We start from the raw sequence: 21,996 nt of genomic DNA on the forward strand, positions 1-21,996 counted from the left end.
GGACAGACGGGCGACTCGGGCAGCTCAGGACAGACGGGCGACTCGGGCAGCTCAGGACAGACAGGCGACTCGGGCAGCTCAGGACAGACGGGCGACTCGGGCAGCTCAGGACAGACGGGAGACAGGAGGTAGCACCTGGAGGAAGGAAACGGAGAGACAGCCTGGTCGGTGGGGCTGCCACCGGAGGCCTGGTGCGTGGAGGAAGCACCGGATAGACCGGACCGTGGAGGCACACTGGAGATCTCGAGCACCGAGCCTGCACAACCCTACCTGGCTGGATACTCCCCGTTGCCAGGCCAGTGCGGCGAGGTGGAACAGACCGCACTGCACTGTGCTGGCGAACCGGGGACACCGTGCCTAGGGCTGGTGCCATGTACCCCGGCCCAAGAAGACACACTGGAGACCAGATGCGCTGAGCCGGCTTCATGGCACCTGGCTCGATGCCCACTCTAGCCCGGCCGATACGAGGCGCTGCGATGTAACGCACTGGGCTATGCCTGCGCACTGGGGACACAGGTGCCTGCCCAGTCCACCTCTCTCCACGGTAATCACGGAGAGTTGGCTCAGGTCTCCTACCTGACTTAGCCACACTCCCTGTGTGCCACCCCCACCGAGAAATTGAGGGCTGCCTCTCGTCCCAGCCGCGCTGCCTCCTCATACCACCGCCACTCAGCTTTCGCTGCCTCCAGCTCTGCCTTGGGGCGCCGATATTCCCCAGCCTGTGCCCAGGGTCCTTCTCCGTCCAGAATATCCTCCCATGTCCATGAGTCCAGAGATTTCTGTTGCTGACCGATACCACGCTGCTTGGTCCTTGGTTGGTGGGTGATTCTGTAACGCTCGTCGTTGGAATGAGGTGAGGACCAATACGCAGCGTGGTAAGTGTCCATGATACTTTAAAACTCACTGAACCCGACAAAATACAAAAATAACAAAGTGAATGAAAACGAAAACCGAAACAGTCCTGAATGGTGACACAAACAACAAAACAGGAAACAATCACCCACACCACACAAATGAGAAAAGGCTACCTATGTATGATTCTCAGAGACAACTAATGACACCTGCCTCTGATTCAGAACCATACCAGGCCAAACACAAAACACAACATAGAAAAACAAACAGACAACCCACCCCCTGACCATACTAAAACAAAGACATAAAAGAACTAAGGACAGAACGTGACACTATATCAGATATGTTTCTTCTTTCCTTGCATGGGTAAAACACATTTCATGCAAATCTACTACACTTTATTTGACCGGAGACATTAGCAGAATCTTTTTTAATACGACAAATTACAGGGTAGCCTACTCTGCTGACACTGAAACAAAATCGATAAAAACGTTGTCCATTTAATAGGCCTGTGGTTAGGGGAGACAAATAGAATATGATGTCCATCTAAACTGGAGGAGGAAATCTGTCTGAAAACAAACATAAGTGGCACTAATCCAACCATGACAGAGTGAATATGTGCAGTGAGCATTCACTGGGGATATGGCCGATGCGCTCCGCTAGTGCAGTGGCGGAACTGGAGTTTTATATATGTGGTGGCCAAGGCTACTTCAGGGGGTCCATAGACCATGACAGAAAATTAGTGTGTAACCCTAACCTGGCATCTAAGGAGCATGAATGAATCCTATGATTGCTGATTAAAAGGTAGAAGTGATAATTCACTGAACCCGGAGTGGCAGATGGTGGGGTCCAAAAGGGTTACTTCACTAGAATTCTTTAACATACTACGAACAGTCAGTGTCTCTACCTCGGAACTGCAGCTCAATATCTCTCGCTCTCACGCGCACACACGCACGCACACACACGCACACAGGAGAGACTTGGGCCATTCTGTTTTAATGAATATATAATCTGGGTCTAAGTGTTGAACATCCAAAATATTTTCGAAAATAAAGCTCAAGCACCAAGGAGATTAGATAGCATTTGTCTGTTACACAAATTGCATAGTTTATTTACAAATAAATGTATTTACAAAAAACCACTGCAATTTGACATACCAGGTATCAAGCAGAAATGGAGTTTTAAAATTATTTTGGTGCCCATCAATATAACAAACGTACAGTATCATATTTAGGCTCATATTTATTATGTTACATTTTGGAATTGGTCTAATCAAGACCAAATTAAATCTGTGTGACATGATACCCCTTGAATTTATCATTTTAGAATGTCAGTGTACTAGCTAGTACACAGTGCAGGTTTTAATTATGACCAGAGGGACAGCCTAATTGCCAAATGATCCTAGGTAGATTTAAAGCAGCATAATTCGGTTCTGGTGAGAACTGGCAAAATGTTTCACAAACTCATCCATGTTGAGAGAGCGTGCCTTCCTTGACTCAACACTGAGAATTCCGAGGTGACTTAACCTGTCATCAAACATTGTTGTCCTAAGGTAGGTTTTAATGTGTTGTGCAGACCTCACCACCCTCTGGAGAGCCTTATGGTTGTGGGCGATGCAGTTGCCGTATCAGGCTGTAATACAGCCCGACAGGATGCTCTCGATTGTGCATCTGTAAAAGTTTGTATTTTTGTTGACAAGCCAAATTTCTTCAGCCTCTTGAGGTTGAAGAGGCGTTGTTGCACCTTCTTCACCACGCTGTCTGTGTGGGTGGACCATTTCAGTTTGTCCGTGATGTGTACGCCCAGGAACATCAAACTTTCCACCTTCTCCACTACTGTTCCATCGATGTGGATCGGGGGTGCTCCCTCTGCTGTTTCCTGAAGTCCACGATCATCTCGTGTGAGGTTATTTTCCTGACAACACACTCCGAGGGCCCTCACCTCCTCCCTGTAGGCCGTCTCGTCGTTGTTGGTAATCAAGCCTACCACTGTAGTGTTGTCTGCTAACTTGATGATTGAGTTGGAGGCGTGCATGGCCACGCAGTCATGGGTGAACAGGGAGTACAGGAGAGGGCTGAGAACGCACCCTTGTGGGGCCCCAGTGTTGAGGATCAGCGGGGAGGAGATGTTGTTTCCTACCCTCACCACCTGGGGGCGTCCCGTCAGAAAGTCCAGGACCCAGTTGCACATGGCGGGGTCGAGACCCAGGGTCTCGAGCTTGATGACGAGTTTGGATGGTACTATGGTGTTAAATGCTGAGCTGTAGTTGATGAACAGCATTCTTACATAGGTATTGTCCAGATGGATTAGGGCAGTGTGCAGCGTGATTGCAATTGCATCATCTGTGGACCTATTGGGGCGGTGTCAGGTAGGGTGGAGGTGATATGATCCTTGACTAGTCTCTCAAAGCACTTCATGATGACGGATGTGAGTGCTACGGGGCGGTAGTCATTTAGCTCAGTTATCTTAGCTTTCTTTGGAACAGGAACAATGGTGGCCATCTTGAAGCATGTGGTAACAGCAGACTGGAATAGGAATTGATTGAATATGTCCGTAAACACACCAGCCAGCTGGTCTGCGCATGCTCTCAGGACACGGCTGCGGGGATGCATCTGGGCCGGCAGCCTTGCAAGGGTTAACACTTTTAAATGCTTTACTCACTTTGGCTGCGGTGAAGGAGAGCCCGCAGGTTTTGGTAGCGGGCTGTGTTGGTGGCACTGTATTGTCCTCAAAGTGAGCAAAGAAGTTGTTTAGTTTGTCTGGGAGCAAGACATCTTGGTCCGCGACGGGGCTGGTTATCTTTTTGTAGTCCATGATTGACTGTAGACCCTGCCACATTCCTACATACCACATCTACAGTGGTGGTGTGGTATGTAATCTAACTCAAAAAGGTCTGAGCAAGACAAAAAGAGGCTCTTTGGGTTGAGAGACTGGACCCCTTGCACTTGCAATTCTTCTTTGAAAAACAGCTCTGCAGCTCAGCTGTGAGACTGTCAAGCACCTGATAAAAGATAGCTCTCTGGAAGCTCTCACCATCACAATGGTCACAATTTTTCTGTCCTACAGTGCTCATCATCAATGAGTCGTGAAATCTTAAACTTGTTTTAGGCTGTCTATTACACACCGTTTGTATACTTATTTTGCAGTGCTCTGCAATCTATTCAACCTCTTTCCATAGTTCCTGTAATACGTCTGTAAGGGCACCTACGAGATCCACAGCCCTTGCTAGGTCAAGAGAGCTTGATTGGAGCATGCCAGAAAGATATTTGGCATCACCAAGCACTTTACAAAAGGTAACTAAAAGCCCTATGAAAAGTAAATCTGAGAAAGAAGGTCATTTGCCTCCACTGATCTATCAGCATTATTTTCAAGTGTGATACCCTGTAGCACTCTCAGAACTGCTGGAAGCCTGTCCCTCAGATTATGGCATGCCATGTATCTGCATGCCTACCTTACATCCGTAAGTCTCTGTAGTTCCCTGGGCTGCTACTGTGCATACAGCCCTTTCTGAACTGCAAGCCACTTGAGATGAACGTATCAGCCAGATACAAAGTTATAAAGCTTTTGCAGAAGAGCAAAAAAGTTAGCTGCCTCAGGCACTGATTTTACAGCATCATCAAGAACTAAATTCAAACAATGTGCATTACAATGCACATAAAATGCTAATCTTGCACTGTTTTTAACCCGTGCAGACACACCAGAATGCTTTCTGCTCATGACGCAAGCACGGTCATAGCCCTGCCCCACAAGATTATTTCTGTAGTCCAGGCCATGTTTTTTAAGGCAATCAATTATCATGTTTGTGAGACCTGCTGCATCTAAGCTTTCAGCTGACTTGAAAGTGTAAACAGCTTTCGTGGAAGGCCACACTGTAATGGTACCTCACAATTAAAGACATTTGTTATTTTTTATTTAAATCTTTGGTTTCATCTGCAATTACACCAAAAACGTATCTTTCTTTTACTTCTCTTATTATTTCACTTTGTACCTTCTCAGCTAAGCCCTCAAGAACATTGTTCTGGATTTGGTGGCTTGTGTACTTACCATTGCCACATGCATTCATCCTTTTCTCTATGAGATGGTTATGCTTTGCTATTTGTCTAAGATTGTAAAAAAATTACTCTTGTTGTGAGAGTCAGACTCTTGACGACCTCTGTGCCCGATATTTTGATTGGCAGTTAATAGGAGCACATCTGCAATTGTTTTAATGTAAGTACAGTTTTCCCCCACTTTCTTTTTCCCAGTCCTCATTTATGGCATCTAACATTGATGAGTTGCTGTCAATAGCCCTTTCATGCTGACTCCAAGCATACATAGCATTGATATGATGCTCTGCCTTCGAATGGAATCAGAATCTTTAAACGGCGCCTTTTGCCAGTTACAAAAACCGGACTGATGTGAAGGCAGATTCAGGTGTATTGGGCAGAGAAATGCCTACAGGCAAAACAATAAGTCAAATCTTGACATAAAGAATATTCAAGCTATAAATTGTCCTTATACCAGGAGGGTTGCTATTTCAAATCCTAGGTGTGCCCTTGCACCACCACAAAAGCTCCCTGGGCCTTTCCAATACCTGTATATGCATGTCTTTCAGAGGGGTTGGGTTAAAAGCAGAAGACAAATTTTGGTTGGGGCAATTGACCAATAAAGTGATCTTAATCCATTAATGACAATGAACATGCTATACAGCATGAACCGATCCGGGACCAGGCTAGGATGACCCATTCTCAAAATGAGTCCAGAGAGAGGCCGTCATAGTCATTGCATGGCCAGTAAGTCCAAATAGATTTGTCATACAACCCCAAAAGATGTATACTAGACCTTCTTATACATAAAAAATTCTAACAGGTGTAATTTAATGTTCTGACTGGCTCCCTATAATGATCTCATTAAAATGGTATTCCTTCAATAGAGAACAGCCTATTACCTGTAATAGAATGAAAAAAGGGGACATAGCAAGATATCTTCATTGTAAAAGAACAATGATTCAGTTATCTTTCTTGGCTAAAGCATAGTGACATCTCAGCAAGTGGTGTGTACAGTCGTGGCCAAAAGTTTTGAGAATGACACAAATATTAATTTCCACAACGTTTGCTGCTTCAGTGTCTTTAGATATTTTTGTCAGATGTTACTATGGAATACTGAAGTATAATTACAAGCATTTCATACGTGTCAAAGGCTTTTATTGACAATTACATGAAGTTGATGCAAAGAGTCAATATTTGCAGTGTTGACCTTTCTTTTTCATGACCTCTGCAATCTGCCCTGGCATGCTGTCAATTAACTTCTGGGCCACATCCTGACTGATGGCAGCCCATTCTTGCATAATCAATGCTTGGAGTTTGTCAGAATTTGTGGGGTTTAGTTTGTCCACCTGCCTCTTGAGGATTGATCACAAGTTCTCAATGGGATTAATGTCTGGGGAGTTTCCTGGTCCATGGACCCAACATATCAATGTTTTGTTCCCCGAACCACTTAGATATCACTTTTGACTTATGGCAAGGTGCTCCATCATGCTGGAAAAGACATGGTTCGTCACCAAACTGTTCTTGGATGGTTGGGAGAAGTTGCTGTGGTACAATTCTTTATTTATACCATGTGTTGGTACCATTCTATATCATCTACTGCATCTTTATGTAATATATGTAGCACTGGCCACTTTGAACTATGCCACTTTGTTTACATACTCATCTCATATGCATATACTGTACTCGATACCATCTACTGCATCTTGCCTATGCCGCTCTGTACCATCCCTCATTCATATATCTTTATGTACATATTCTTTATCCCTTTACACTTGTGTGTATACAGTAGTAGTTTTGGAATTGTTAGCTAGATTACTCGTTGGTTATTACTGCATTGTCGGAACTAGAAACACAAGCATTTCGCTACACTCGCATTAACATCTGCTAACCATGGGTATGTGACAAATAAAATGTATTTCTTTATTCATGGCTGTGTTCTTAGGCAAAATTGTGAGTGAGCCCACTCCCTTGGCTGAGAAGCAACCCCACACATGAATGGCCTCAGGACGCTTTACTGTTGGCATGACACTTGAAATTCCGGCGCCGACAGAGATGGCCGCCTCGCTTCGCGTTCCTAGGAAACTATGCAGTTTTTTGTTTTTTTATGTGTTATTTCTTACATTAGTACCTCAGGTCATCTTAGGTTTCATTACATACAGCCGAGAAGAACTACTGTATATAAGATCAGCGTCAACTCACCATCAGTACGACCAAGAATATGTTTTTCGCGACGCGGATCCTGTGTTCTGCCTTACAAACAGGACAACGGAATGGATCGCATGCAGCGACCACAAAAAAACGACTCCGAAAAAGAGGGAAACGTAGCGGTCTTCTGGTTAGACTACGGAGACGGGCACATCGTGCCCCACTTCCTAGCATTCTTCTTGCCAATGTCCAGTCTCTTGACAACAAGGTTGATGAAATCCGAGCAAGGGTAGCATTCCAGAGGGACATCAGAGACTGTAACGTTCTGTGCTTCACGGAAACATGGCTCACTGGAGAGACGCTATCCGATGCGGTGCGGCCAAAGGGTTTCTCCACGCATCGCGCCGACAGAAACAAACACCTTTCTGGTAAGAAGAGGGGTGGGGGTGTATGCCTTATGGCTAACGAGGCATGGTGCGATGAAAGAAACATACAGGAACTCAAATCCTTCTGTTCACCTGATTTAGAATTCCTCACAATCAAATATAGACCGCATTACCTACCAAGAGAATTCTCTTCGATTATAATCACAGCCGTATATATCCCCCCCCCCAAGCAGACACATCAATGGCTCTGAACGAACTTTATTTAACTCTTTGCAAACTGGAAACCATTTATCCGGAGGCTGCATTCATCGTTGTTGGGGATTTTAACAAGGCTAATCTGAAAACAAGACTCCCTAAATTTTATCAGCATATCGATTGCGCAACCAGGGGCGGAAAAACCTTGGATCACTGTTACTCTAACTTCCGCGACGCATATAAGGCCCTGCCACGCCCCCCTTTCGGAAAAGCTGACCACAACTCCATTTTGCTGATACCTGCCTACAGACAAAAGCTAAAAAAAGAAGCTCACACGCTGAGGTCTGTCCAACGCTGGTCCGAACAAGCTGACTCCACACTCCAAGACTGCTTCCATCACGTGGACTGGGACATGTTTCGTATTGCGTCAAATAACAACATTGACGAATACGCTGATTCGGTGTGCGAGTTCATTAGAACGTGCGTTGAAGATGTCGTTCCCATAGCAACGATTAAAACATTCCCTAACCAGAAACCTTGGATTGATGGCAGCATTCGTGTGAAACTGAAAGCACGAACCACTGCTTTCAATCAGGGCAAGGTGTCTGGTAACATGACTGAATACAATCAATGCAGCTATTCCCTCCGTAAGGCTATCAAACAAGCTAAGCGTCAGTACAGAGACAAAGTAGAATCCCAATTCAACGGCTCAGACACAAGAGGCATGTGGCAGGGTCTACAGTCAATCACGGACTACAGGAAGAAATCCAGCCCAGTCACGGACCAGGATGTCTTGCTCCCAGGCAGACTAAATAACTTTTTTGCCCGCTTTGAGGACAATACAGTGCCACTGACACTGCCTGCAACGGAAAAATGCGGTCTCTCCTTCACTGCAGCCGAGGTGAGTAAAACATTTAAACGTGTTAACCCTCGCAAGGCTGCAGGCCCAGACGGCATCCCCAGCCGCGCCCTCAGAGCATGCGCAGACCAGCTGGCTGGTGTGTTTACGGACATATTCAATCAATCCCTATACCAGTCTGCTGTTCCCACATGCTTCAAGAGGGCCACCATCGTTCCTGTTCCCAAGAAAGCTAAGGTAACTGAGCTAAACGACTACCGCCCCGTAGCACTCACTTCCGTCATCATGAAGTGCTTTGAGAGACTAGTCAAGGACAATATCACCTCCACCCTACCTGACTCCCTAGACCCACTCCAATTTGCTTACCGCTCAAATAGGTCCACAGACGATGCAATCTCAAACACACTGCACACTGCCCTAACCCATCTGGACAAGAGGAATACCTATGTGAGAATGCTGTTCATCGACTACAGCTCGGCATTCAACACCATAGTACCCTCCAAGCTCGTCATCAAGCTCGAGACCCTGGGTCTCGACCCCGCCCTGTGCAACTGGGTACTGGACTTCCTGACGGGCCGCCCCCAGGTGGTGAGGGTAGGTAACAACATCTCCTCCCCGCTGATCCTCAACACTGGGGCACCACAAGGGTGCGTTCTGAGCCCTATCCTGTACTCCCTGTTCACCCACGACTGCGTGGCCACGCACGCCTCCAACTCAATCATCAAGTTTGCGGACGACACAACAGTGGTAGGCTTGATTACCAACAACGACGAGACGGCCTACAGGGAGGAGGTGAGGGCCCTCGGAGTGTGGTGTCAGGAAAATAACCTCACACTCAACGTCAACAAAACTAAGGAGATGATTGTGGACTTCAGGAAACAGCAGAGGGAACACCCCCTATCCACATCGATGGAACAGTAGTGGAGAGAGTAGCAAGTTTTAAGTTCCTCGGCATACACATCACAGACAAACTGAATTGGTCCACTCACACAGACAGCATCGTGAAGAAGGCGCAGCAGCGCCTCTTCAACCTCAGGAGGCTGAAGAAATTCGGCTTGTCACCAAAAGCACTCACAAACTTCTACAGAGGTACAATCGAGAGCATCCTGGCGGGCTGTATCACCGCCTGGTACGGCAACTGCTCCGCCCTCAACCGTAAGGCTCTCCAGAGGGTAGTGAGGTCTGCACAACGCATCATCGGGGGCAAACTACCTGCCCTCCAGGACACCTACACCACCCGATGTTACAGGAAGGCCATAAAGATCATCAAGGACATCTACCACCCGAGCCACTGCCTGTTCACCCCGCTATCATCCAGAAGGCGAGGTCAGTACAGGTGCATCAAAGCTGGGACCGAGAGACTGAAAAACAGCTTCTATCTCAAGGCCATCAGACTGTTAAACAGCCACCACTAACATTGAGTGGCTGCTGCCTACACACTGACACTAACTCAACTCCAGCCACTTTAATAATGGGAATTGTTGGGAAATGTTGTAAATATATCACTAGCCACTTTAAACAATGCTACCTTATATAATGTTACTTACCCTACATTATTCATCTCATATGCATACCTATATACTGTACTCTATATCATCTACTGCATCCTTATGTAATACATGTATCACTAGCCACTTTAACTATGCCACTTTGTTTACATACTCATCTCACATGTATATACTGTACTCGATACCATCTACTGTATCTTGCCTATGCTGCTCTGTACCATCACTCACTCATATATCCTTATTTACATATTCTTTATCCCCTTACACTGTGTATAAGACAGTAGATTAGGAATTGTTAGTTAGATTACTTGTTGGTTATTACTGCATTGTCGGAACTAGAAGCACAAGCATTTCGCTACACTCGCATTAACATCTGCTAACCATGTGTATGTGACAAATAAAATTTGATTTGATTTGATTTGGCAGCTTTCACCTTGTCTTCTCCGGGACAAGCTTTTTTCCAGATGCCCCAAACAATCGGAAAGGGGATTCAGAGAAAATGACTTTACCCCAGTCCTCAGCAGTCCAATCCCTGTACCTTCTGCAGAATATCAGTCTGTCCCTGATGTTTTTCGTTGAGAGAAGTGGCTTCTTTGCTGCCCTTCTTGACACCGGGCCATCCTCCAAAAGTCTTCGCCTCACTGTGTGTGCAGATGCACTCACACCTGCCTGCTGCCATTCCTGAGCAAGCTCTGTACTGGTGGTGCCCTGATCCCGCAGCTGAATCAACTTTAGGAGACGGTCCTGGCACTTGCTGGACTTTCTTGGGCGCCCTGAAGCCTTCTTCACAACAATTGAACCGCTCTCCTTGAAGTTCTTGATGATCCGATAAATGGTTGATTTAGGTGCAATCTGACTGGCAGCAATATCCTTGCCTGTGAAACCCTCCTTTTGAAGCTTCCAGTCTGTTATTCGAACTCCATCAGTATGACAGAGTGATCTCCAGCCTTACACCTGTGTTAACGAGAGAATCACTGACATGATGTCAGCTGGTCCTTTTGTGGCAGGGCTGCAATGCAGTGGAAATGTTTTTGGGGGATTCAGTTCATTTGCATGGCAAAGAGGTGACTTTGCAATGAATTGCAATTCACCTGAACACTTTTCATAACATTCTGGAGTATATGCAAATCGCCATCATACAAACTGAGGCAGCAGACTTTTGAAAATTAATATTTGGGTCATTCTCAAAACTTTTGGCCACGACTGTACACACACACACACACACTTGAGGATACTTTGAGATTCACAATGTCTTGCTACAGGGAGTCTGGAGACCCAAGAGTCCAGTGTAGAGGTCCAGTGTAGTCAAAAATGTGTAGTCAAAAATGTGATTTTCCTGTGTTTTATATACATTTCCACACTAATTTTGAATAATACTGTGAAATTATGATAATGCCCTTTTTAGTGTAAGAGCTGTTTCAAAAGACTGCTTGAAATGTTTTGGTGGAATGTAGTTTTGGCATGTCTGGTAAATTAGTTAATAGATCAATAAGAAAGAGAGTTCCAAACCTCCCCACTCAGACCACTCACTGACAGTCCTAGCAAAAGTCTTGCTTGAGAAATTGCTCTTTTTCAAGAAAATATTTGTTTCTTTGACCATTTGAATAGAAAACAATCGCAGTAAGGTAGTTAATTGTCACCCAGAAATGATATTGCGATTAAAAACGGCTGCATTGGTCTTTTAAAAGGAATTATACATAACCCAGAATTCCAACCTTCAGTTCCCCAAATTCCTCGGGCCAGAAACAAAATGGCCTGTATGAATCATGGTGCCTCGGATGGCAAGAGGGAGAATGGATGTAAGCCTTGCTGAGACATCATAAACCTTCACTGTGCAACACATAACCGCACGCACACTGTAAAAAAAACTGTCTAGGTTGATCAACAACAGCCCAGGTGGGTTGTCAGTATTCAAAGTCATTAAAGGTTTTTGCAAGATTCATACTGTGAAGCTGCTGGAGGACTGACATCAGATTTGTGATATAGGTTTTGAATACTCTTCACAAAACAATTCTCTGAAGTATTTCCATTAGATATAGAGCAATAGTGATGACACTGGCAGTAAGCACTGCTATAACTGAACAAAGATATAAACGCAACATGCAATAATTTCACTGCGTTACTGTTCATAAGGAAATCAGTCAACTTAAATTAATTAATTAGGCCTTCATTTATGCATGGGCCATGGCCATCCACTTGGAGCCAGGCCCAGCCAATCAGAATTAGTTTTTCTCCACAAAAGGGCTTTATTACAGACAGAAATACTCCTCAGTTTCACCAGCTGTCCGGGTGAATGGTCTCAGACAATCCCGGAGGTAAAAAAGCCGGATGTCCTTTTATTTCAGCTCATGAAACACAGCAGCAACACTTACCTTTCACGTTTATATTTTTGTTCAATATATATGGAAGAAAACTGAACATTCTAAAAGAAAATACCAGTACCACAACACACAGCTCATCCAACAACTGATGAGAAAACACAACTTCGCCAATGCCTTCTGAAGGTTATTAGGAAAATGCCAGAAATCCATGCAGCCACCAATAAACATCACGTTACCTGATTAGTCTAAGAGGCTTCTACAAAGCCGAGCGCAGTAGATAAAATAATACAAATCATTAAGAAACTCCATTATTGTATTTTTTACATTTTTGTTACTTTCTCTGCCTTGTGAAACAAAGTAGGGATCTGAGAGCGCCCACTGGACATGTCATGTATTGCTAACTAAAACAATGTGACTAATTTGCTGATAATGTAAGTGACAATGATATTTTGTCAGCATTTTGCCCAAGTTCATTTCAGTGACCAAAGCTTTGATGAAATATATTTTTTAAACTTTTCTCCTATTGTTGAATTTGAACATCAAAAGTATTTGAACATTCTCAAACTTGTTACCAGACCATTTCTTTCAGTCAACATCTCACATTAAACCTCTCTCTAAGTGTCTTTCTCTCTTGCTGAGTGGGTCACTCTTTCAGTGTGTGTCTCTCAGTCGCTATATGTCTCTGAGTATCTATTTTTCAGGGTTGTGTCTCTCCCAGTGTGTGTGTGTGTCTCAATGAGTCTCCCTCTCTGATGGTCTGTCTCTGTCTCCGTCTCTGAGTTTCAGTGTGTGTCTCACTCTTATGAGTCTCTCATTCATAAACTCCATCTTTCAACCCATCTCGTCTGTAAAGTCAAACACACATTACTTGTTAGTGGGCACCGAGTCATCCTGACCTGACAAAGATCCACCGTTGGAACAAAACACTGGTCTAGTTTAATAAAAGGTATTATATGTTGGCGGAGCAATCATCATTGTGGACCGGGACCTACTTCATTACTCCAAGTCAGACAGTTACTTAAGAGCCCATGATCCCATGGTTACGCTGAACCACTCCAGAAAATGCCCGTCTCCTACAGCTTGCTCATTCCATTCACACATAGCCTGGCCTATGAAACACAATAATTACACTTAATGGTATGAGTAGGCCTAAGTGTTGGAGGCCAGATTGTGATGGCTGAGTCCTAATGAGTGCTGCTACAGGAAATCATCATTAATGCTGAGCACAAAGAAAGACAATCTTCTCTGGAAAAGGGAGGGGGGCTGTTGCCAAAGAAACCACTTCTCCCCTTATTTTAATAATATAATCCTCCTCTGCTAATTGTGGGTTATGCTGATAGCTTTGGATTAAACCCAAACTGCTGTGAGTAACCATGTGATGAGGATCGTATCTGCGCACTGCACTCACACGCAGAGGCACAGACACAAGAGCATGTGCACGCACGCGCATGCACACATGGCATGCACGCAGACAAACGCATATGTCAGTGTGTAGATATTTTCTTTGGATTTTCTCAGAACACAGCATCCCTCCTTTTTCTCTTACCCGTTTTGGCATTGTTCCATGTAGACTTGCCATCAATCTACAGTATGTCCATATCCCTCCCTCATCGGCATCCCTTACACAGACTGCCAAATTATCCTCTAATTACACATCTCCCCATTTGTTATGTGACCACTGGTCCTCCAGAGACCACCTCAACATCATTTCCTTGAACCCACTGTTAGCCGAGGTTGTAAATGTGTCTTGTCCACAATGAGAAACAGACTCTGGGCCCAACAGTACTTCTGCCTACTGCTCGTCATAAAGCATGCATTCACCAACCTTATTGGATGTTGTTTCTCCTCTTATATTTGTGACATTCTAAAAGCTGAAATATGCTTGCAGTGTTTCTCCTACTCTTGCCTAGGTGGGTATGACCTTCCTGGTGTACACTCACCTACAGCTTTGGCTTCAATTGGTTTGCAAATCTTAATATCAACAAGCCCAGAGAATCGCTGTTGCATCGCATTTGAACACCACCTGTAACTGTCTAGGAAAAACACTGGTTTCCATAGCAAAGCTCTCCTATCATTTGAACAATTAACTAAATCTATGGTTATTCCCACAGTCCCTATCATGAGCTGAAAACATGGAGAAAGGAGGAGCTGCAAAAAGGCACTATGAAATATTAATCTATTGTAAACTCATTATGTTGCTGGGAGCACCCGCACAGTCTTGCCTGGCTAAGTGGTGATTGATTGCTTTGGACTGTGGAGAGTGTGCAACAGCCAGAAACGCTACAGGTAGGGGTGTGTGTGTGTGTGTGTGTGTGTGTGTGTGTGTGTGTGTGTGTGTGTGTGTGTGTGTGTGTGTGTGTGTGTGTGTGTGTGTGTGTGTGTGTGTGTGTGTGTGTGTGTGTGTGTGTGTGTGTGGAGGGGGAGAAAATGCTCCTGCGTGTGTCTGAGGTTTCATGTAGGGCACCATTTCCACAGCAGCAGAGAAGGAATCTAGTGTCTTCATTATCAACCACTCAGGTCAGTTTCAATACAGAACAATACTGTATAGGTTAGCGTACAATACATTGATAATGAAGCAGATAAAAAAACAATATTCATTCAGGCAGTATCAATAAACAGCTTCCATGTGATGTCAGGCAAATAAACAAAAAAACAAATACCCTAATCTCACATTTATTCATTTGGATTATAAAAAAGGAACGGGGGAACATCCCTGGAGATACAAATCGACCTGACAAAACTTCAAAGTGTTTTAATTATGTAAACAGCTGAGGATTATCTTTAATTACAGCGCCGCTAACAGACCAAGCCTCGTCTATCCAGGGTGATTGACTGTACAAGACTCACTCAGATATTCTTTAAGTCCTCTTATATATATTTTATATATTTGTTTTTAAACATTATACTACACTGAACAAAAATATAAATGCAACATGTAAAGTGTTGGCCCCATGTTTCATGAGCTGAAATAAAGGATCCCAGAAATGTTCCATGTGAACAAAAAGCTTATTTAGCTCGAATGTTGGCCACAAATTTGCTTACATCCCTGTTAGTGAGTATTTCTCCTATTATACAGATGCACCTTGTGCTGGGGAAAATAAAATGCCACTCTAAAATGTGCAGTTGTCACACAACACAATGCCACAAGTTGAGGGAGCACGCAATTGGCATGCTGACTGCAGGAATGTCCACCAGAGCTGTTGCCAGAGCCTGATCAACTCTATACAAAGAAGATGTGCCGCGCTGCATGAGGCAAATGGTGATCACATCAGATACTAACTGGTTTTCTGATCCTCACCTCTACCTTTTTTTAAAGTATCTGTGGCCAACAGATGCATATCTATTCCCAGTCATGTGAAATCCATAGATTAGGGCCTAATGAATTTATTTCAATTGACTGATTTTCTTACAAGGAACTGTAAACTCAGTAAAATCTTTGAAATTGTTGCATGTTGCATTTATTTTTTTGTTTAGTATTAATTTACAGACTGCAAATTGACCACAAGAACCCCAAACCTTACTTACATTTGTATACAATCACGTGTCTCTCTATTATGCGTGGGAATACTTAGGAACAGATTTCAAAACTTAAAATCACAAAAAAATGGGGGAGTGGGCAAATAAAACCACATGCGGGCCAAATTCGGAGGACCGCCAGTTGGGGAACCCTGCAATAAAGTATCCTTGTGAAAATTAAACTCATCTCATAGGAATTGAGCGCCCAGAATTTGACAATGGATGGATAATCCCCAAAATACAATGAATGTACGGTACATAACAATTTCCTTTTCGCCTTTCAGAAACAGTGGCAATCTTTTAGGGTCAAATGTTTATATTTTTTAAATACTGTAAACTGTCCTTATAAGATAAGATGTCTGACCAATTTTAAACTAACTGTTGTGCTGTCAAGCCATCAGCCAGCCTGTACGAATGTGTTCATGTACAGTGGTGGCTCGCTCCAGTCCACATGCATGGCCATTGACAGAAACATTGTATATGATGGATTCCAGTGTGCCTGATGAAACTCTGCATTTGCACGGTAACAGCATTGAGGAACGGTGGCCCACTTAAAAGTTCACTATAAAATCGACCCCAATCAAATAAACAAACAGTCTAAATGCAGGCTGCCCACTTAAAAGGAGGGGCCACTGTTCCAATGCCTTTTATTGCTGGTGCCTAGCCACTGTGGTCGTGGTCCTAAGTATTCTCTATCTGCCCCCTTAACTCATGTCTTTTCCTTCATCCACACTGAAAGAAGAGTTCACCAAGTCAGTTAGGCTACTTGTGTATTGCATTCACCTATCCAGTGTTTTCATATCCTTTTTCAGATCCTTTGCAGATGAAGGAAAGGAGTCAAGGGTAGTAAGGAAGCCACATCAGACAGTTGGGACACCCGTAGCTCACCAGTGTTTTCAGATACTGTGCAGATGAAGGAAAATAGACAAGCAAAGCCACTTCAGACTGTTGGGACATGCCCATAGCTCACCAGAAATGGCATGAGATCAATGATGAACGCATTAAGTGTGTAACGTTAGTGGTTCTCCATCAGGATTCTCCTCATCAGCCCCAAGGGGACACAAGAAGCGTAATAAACCAAACGGTTATCTGTGGGGCCAAAAATAAAAATTAGGCCTTCTTTGGTATTTCAAATAGTGCATTTAGTTATAGGGTAGATTTCTAGGAAACATTTGAGTTTAAATTGAATATGATTCTTTAGAACAAACTAAACAACCACGTCTATCGCATGGGCTGAAGGAAGGAATCTGAACACATGCATCAGAACACAACTGCACGCACACAAAGTTTGAAGTCATTGCAGAGACAAGATGGCCCATCATCGTGAGTGCAATCTCAGTTGTTTGTTCTAAAATAATAACTTCAACAGACGGGCCAGGGAGGGAGACAGAGCCACACGTAGTTAGCGGTTGGTATGTATCCTCTTTAGAGAGATCACGCCGTGGATACAAATGCATTTCATTTCAGCCAACGACAGCAAATCATTAGTGGTTCGACAACACTACCCACTGTGCCCTTGAAGGCCTGTTTGTGGTGGCAGAGAGCAAACAGCAGTAAACAGAGGAAAGTGCTGGAGGACGACCAACTTAGCTGGTTAAAAAGGGATGCACGGCCACTGACTTCCACTCAGAGCCACTAGCCAAGGAGACATAGTTGGGGCCATATAGGGGGATGGTTAATGGGCTACCAGAATGACATGGTAGGTCCTCTGTAGTTCAGTTGATAGCACCAGGATAGTGGGTTGTAACACCAGGATAGTGGGTTCGATTTCCAGGACCACTCATATGTAAAAATGTATGCATGCATGACTAAGTGACTGGGTAAAATTGTCTGCTAAATCAGGGCTCTAGTTTACAGTGCGACCATTTTACTTGCATATGTGGCTAAATATTTAGCTGTGCCATGCACCAGTGCGCCTAGAAAAAACAATTGAAATAATCACCCAGATAATTGTTGCAATGATTACTTCACTCTACCACAGCCGCTGAGTTTCAAGAAGAATACATGACTGTCATGCTTGCACCAATTGCCACAAAGAAAACGGTTTGTTACATCAAATAGTTTTCTTTGTGCTCCTACATTTCCTTTTGTGCTCATACATTTTTCAACTTAGCTGCAACTGTGGTCGTGGTAAAAAAAGGTCAGCATGTGCAAAATGGTATACATTATTATTATTGTTATTATTATGGTAGAGACAGTATGTTTGTTACTGTAGCTATCAGGGCAATACTTTAGACTGCAGGAATGGTATGCTCGTGCTCATTTGGTCACTGTGTATAGACCAGATTTAGACAAAATAAACATTTTATAAAAGGTCAGCATCCATTGTGTGGTGCTTGATGAGTTAATACTTTTAGAAGTGTTCGCTATTTCACTAGAGGCAGATCGATCCCCTGGTGAGCATTATGGTAGTTCAACATGCATGTGAGATGGTCAGCGATCATACTGTGCAGGTTTACCCTGTTATGACAGACTTTAACGCAGCATGATTCCCTATATACCACTATTGGTCCTCCCTAGAGTACAGGCATTTAACAGATTTATGTGTCAGTGCAAAACAGTCAACCTGTCAATTGTAGTTTGAGGCCTGATGGCCTAATGTCCCCCTATGGAGTGTAGATTTTCTATCTGGCCGCCACCTAGTTGAGGGACCCTCGAGGTCTAACAATTTTACAGGTAGGTAAATCAATCAATCGTGTCAATCAATATTTCAATCCACAGGTCAATGTTGGAAAAGTGAGAGGCTGTCAATTGGCACAACTCAATAATGTTCAAGTTATTTTAAGTGAAGGATCGCGATGATTCCAATGTAAGGCTGTTTCTCGAATGGTTGATTTCCTCCTCTTCATCTGAAGAGGAGGTGTAGCAGGGATCGGAACAAAACGCAGCGTGGTAAGTGTACATATCGTTTTTAATAACAAAAACACTGAACATTATGAAATACAAAAACAATAAACGAATACGTGAAATGACAAAACCGAAACAGTACCGTGTGGTGAAAAACACAGACACGGAAACAAACACCCACAAACAAACAGTGAAACCCAGGCTACCTAAGTATGATTCTCAATCAGAGACAACTAAAGACACCTGCCTCTGATTGAGAACCATACTCGGCCGAAACATAGAAATCCCAAAATCGTAGAAAAACAAACATAGACTGCCCACCCCAACTCACGCCCTGACCATGCTAAATAACGACAAAACAAAGGAAATAAAGGTCAGAACGTGACAGTTGGATTTCACAGAATACATACAATCCACAGCAGATTTTGAGGGGTAAAGTGAAAAGGACAGGATGTCAGGGAGAGGTAAAGTGGAAAGGACAGGTTGTCAGGGAGGGGTAAAGTGAAAAGGACAGGTTGTCAGGGAGGGGTATAAGGTGAAAAGTACAGGTTGTCAGGGAGGGGTAAAGTGAAAAGGACAGGTTGTCAGGGAGGGGTAAAGTGAAAAGGACAGGTTGTCAGGGAGGGGTAAAGTGAAAAGGACAGGTTGTCAGGGAGGGGTAAAGTGAAAAGGACAGGATGTCAGGGAGAGGTAAAGTGGAAAGGACAGGTTGTCAGGGAGGGGTAAAGTGAAAAGGACAGGTTGTCAGGGAGGGGTAAAGTGGAAAGGACAGGTTGTCAGGGAGGGGTATAAGGTGAAAAGTACAGGTTGTCAGGGACGAGTAAAGTAAAAAGTACAGGTTGTCAGGGAGGGGTATAAGGTGAAAAGTACAGGTTGTCAGGGAGGGGTAAAGTGGAAAGGACAGGTTGTCAGGGAGGGGTAAAGTGAAAAGGACAGGTTGTCAGGGACGAGTAAAGTAAAAAGGACAGGTTGTCAGGGAGGGGTAAAGTGGAAAGGACAGGTTGTCAGGGAAAACTTACTGTCGGCAAACCTGGAATTAAAGCTCAATCTGTCTACCATCACACTATTTAATGGAAACAGACCCAAGAATAAAATATTACATGCTGACGACTGATGTTGCTTTGGTGGTGTACACTTTCCTCTGCTCTTTTCAATGTTACAATTTAATGGAAATGTAATCTCATCTTTCATAGTAAGAAAAGTATAATATGAATATTACTAGTGCATATATTCACATAACACATCAAGAGTAATCTGTTAGTTCCCAATTTGCTTACTTAAATGTTATTTGGTAAGGTAAGAAATTAAGTCATAACCTATACAAACTTTTATCGGTAGACTTTTAACTATACTGAGGGAAAACAAGGCCCTTTTCAACCGCTGTGCATGATGGGATTTAGAGAATAAAGTGTATGACAGTGGAACCATGTTCTCAAAACGGATTCAACAGCTGTGTTCTCAATCACCTAGCAGTATTGAGTGTTTTGTAGAGCACAGCTGCAGGGCATGTTGAACATGAATAAAGCCACCATTTGCAAAGCCAGCTATATTATACCATAACACACAAGGTAGAATGATTTTGCTTAGCCCCACGATGAGACCTTTATGAGTAATAATAATAACATAGTAATATAGCCCCAATTTTATGCCATTTAGCAGATGCTTTTATCCAAATCATAGTAGTGCATGCATCGATTTTCGTGTGAGTGGCTACAGCAACACCCACAGCCCTAAAGTTGCAACGCCATACTCTACCAACTGAGCAAGTGTCATTCAGAAGTAGGGCTCATAAGGGTCTAGGCTAGGGTTTGCTTTGCAGACACCATTGATTTGCTTTTCATTAATACTTATAAATACAACCGGACACACCTTTAAAGTGTTAACACCTCTGTAATGGGTATACTTCAAGCATTTTTCAGTAGACTCCTCCTCTCCAGCAGAATGAGAAATATGACACTACGAATCAACGGTGCAAGGTAGACTAGAAACCTCTACGGTTTTGAAGCCAAGTCCAAATCATCATAAAATCAAGACACCAGGTAGGGCTTTCACACAGGGGTCCCGGGGAACTTTCTGAATGAGTATTCAGTGAAGGGAGCCAGTGACGCCTGACACATGGAGAATGGAAATCCAACCCATCGGTTCCCCAGTCCCTACGAAATATCAGTAATATCCTGAGATTCATAGCTTTAGGAGAGGTTAAAATTTCATGAGCCCTTCCAAGAGCTAACAGATCAAAAGGCCAGTTTTGCCCTCAAAGCTTAATAAGGACAACATAAGATAGAAACTAAGGCTTATAATTGAACCCAGCATTAATATCAATCAGTGCCCTATGGAAAAAGACAACTAGAAAACTTTTCATTCACTAATAATATGCTTTTTCCATGATAACACTAGGCTCCATACTCAGTGCTTCAGGCTATACAACTGCAAAGCACATGGTAGATGAGAGAGGAGGTATAATTTGAAAACATATCCCCTTGCATGGGTGTGATCTGTCATTAAATAATGTAATCTCATCAACAGCTTGCCTACAACAGCAGGTTATAATCCAGTTATAGAAAAAAGTATTCGATTCTGTTTCCAATGCATTTACTATTCCGCAGTTATTCAAACGCTAAAAACGCACGTTGAAACCAATACTTTAAAAAGACGGGATTGTTTACAAGCGAACACGTCGTTTAAATCTGACCTTTCGAATTCAACAAAACACGTATTTCTTACCATTACGTTCCCTTGCATTTTGGCAGTCTCTATTAGGTTCTTTTCCTTCATTTTTTTTCTGTAGAAAGGATCCTCTGTTCAGGATATTCTCGTCGTTAGACTAGTTTTGGACCGCTTCTTCCACGGTCTACGCCGGTTCTGTGAGACCCTGGGTTTGGCTTCTAGTTCACCAGTGGGTGGGTTTACTACGCATTGATGAGGCACATGCGTTGATTTTTCTTAAATATCCTGTTGATTGATGGCTGAGTCAGTGCCTGTCTTTTACTCCGAAGTAAAATATGTAGCCGTGAGTTGTACACAAAGGCTATCATATATAATCTCCATAATATGGGACACCACCACATTCACTCCGGCTGCTCCGGGTCCTATTTGTTTGAACGGAACATAAGAATCCGCTCCCAGCCTCGCACAGCTACCCATAGTTGACAGTCAGCGCGTGTTGTGCGTGCTGCCAACGGAATAAAGATAACATTCAATTTCCCATGGACTGCATGATAATTTATGTTCGCTGAGGCTTTGACTCGTAATATTTTTCATTTCAATACATTTCCTCGGCTTCATTTATAGCCTACAATTGCTATCTGTAAACACCTTGACGCAAAAATGTTAATATGA

The 21,996-nt window shown here is 43.6% G+C and overlaps 1 protein-coding gene across 1 annotated transcript in view; it reads right to left on the reverse strand.

The window, feature by feature from the left end:
* Positions 1-21,586, reverse strand: part of LOC135522869 (dipeptidyl aminopeptidase-like protein 6) — a 320,112-nt gene extending 298,526 nt beyond the window's left edge. Inside the window, exon 1 of the mRNA XM_064949517.1 lies at positions 21,382-21,586. Coding sequence (XP_064805589.1) covers positions 21,382-21,432 — 51 coding nt within the window. The 5' untranslated portion in view covers positions 21,433-21,586. The remainder of the gene's footprint in view (positions 1-21,381) is intronic.
* Between the last annotated feature and the right edge of the window lie 410 nt (positions 21,587-21,996).

Source organism: Oncorhynchus masou, chromosome 30, assembly GCF_036934945.1.
Source record: "Oncorhynchus masou masou isolate Uvic2021 chromosome 30, UVic_Omas_1.1, whole genome shotgun sequence".
NCBI classification, from domain to species: domain Eukaryota; kingdom Metazoa; phylum Chordata; class Actinopteri; order Salmoniformes; family Salmonidae; genus Oncorhynchus; species Oncorhynchus masou.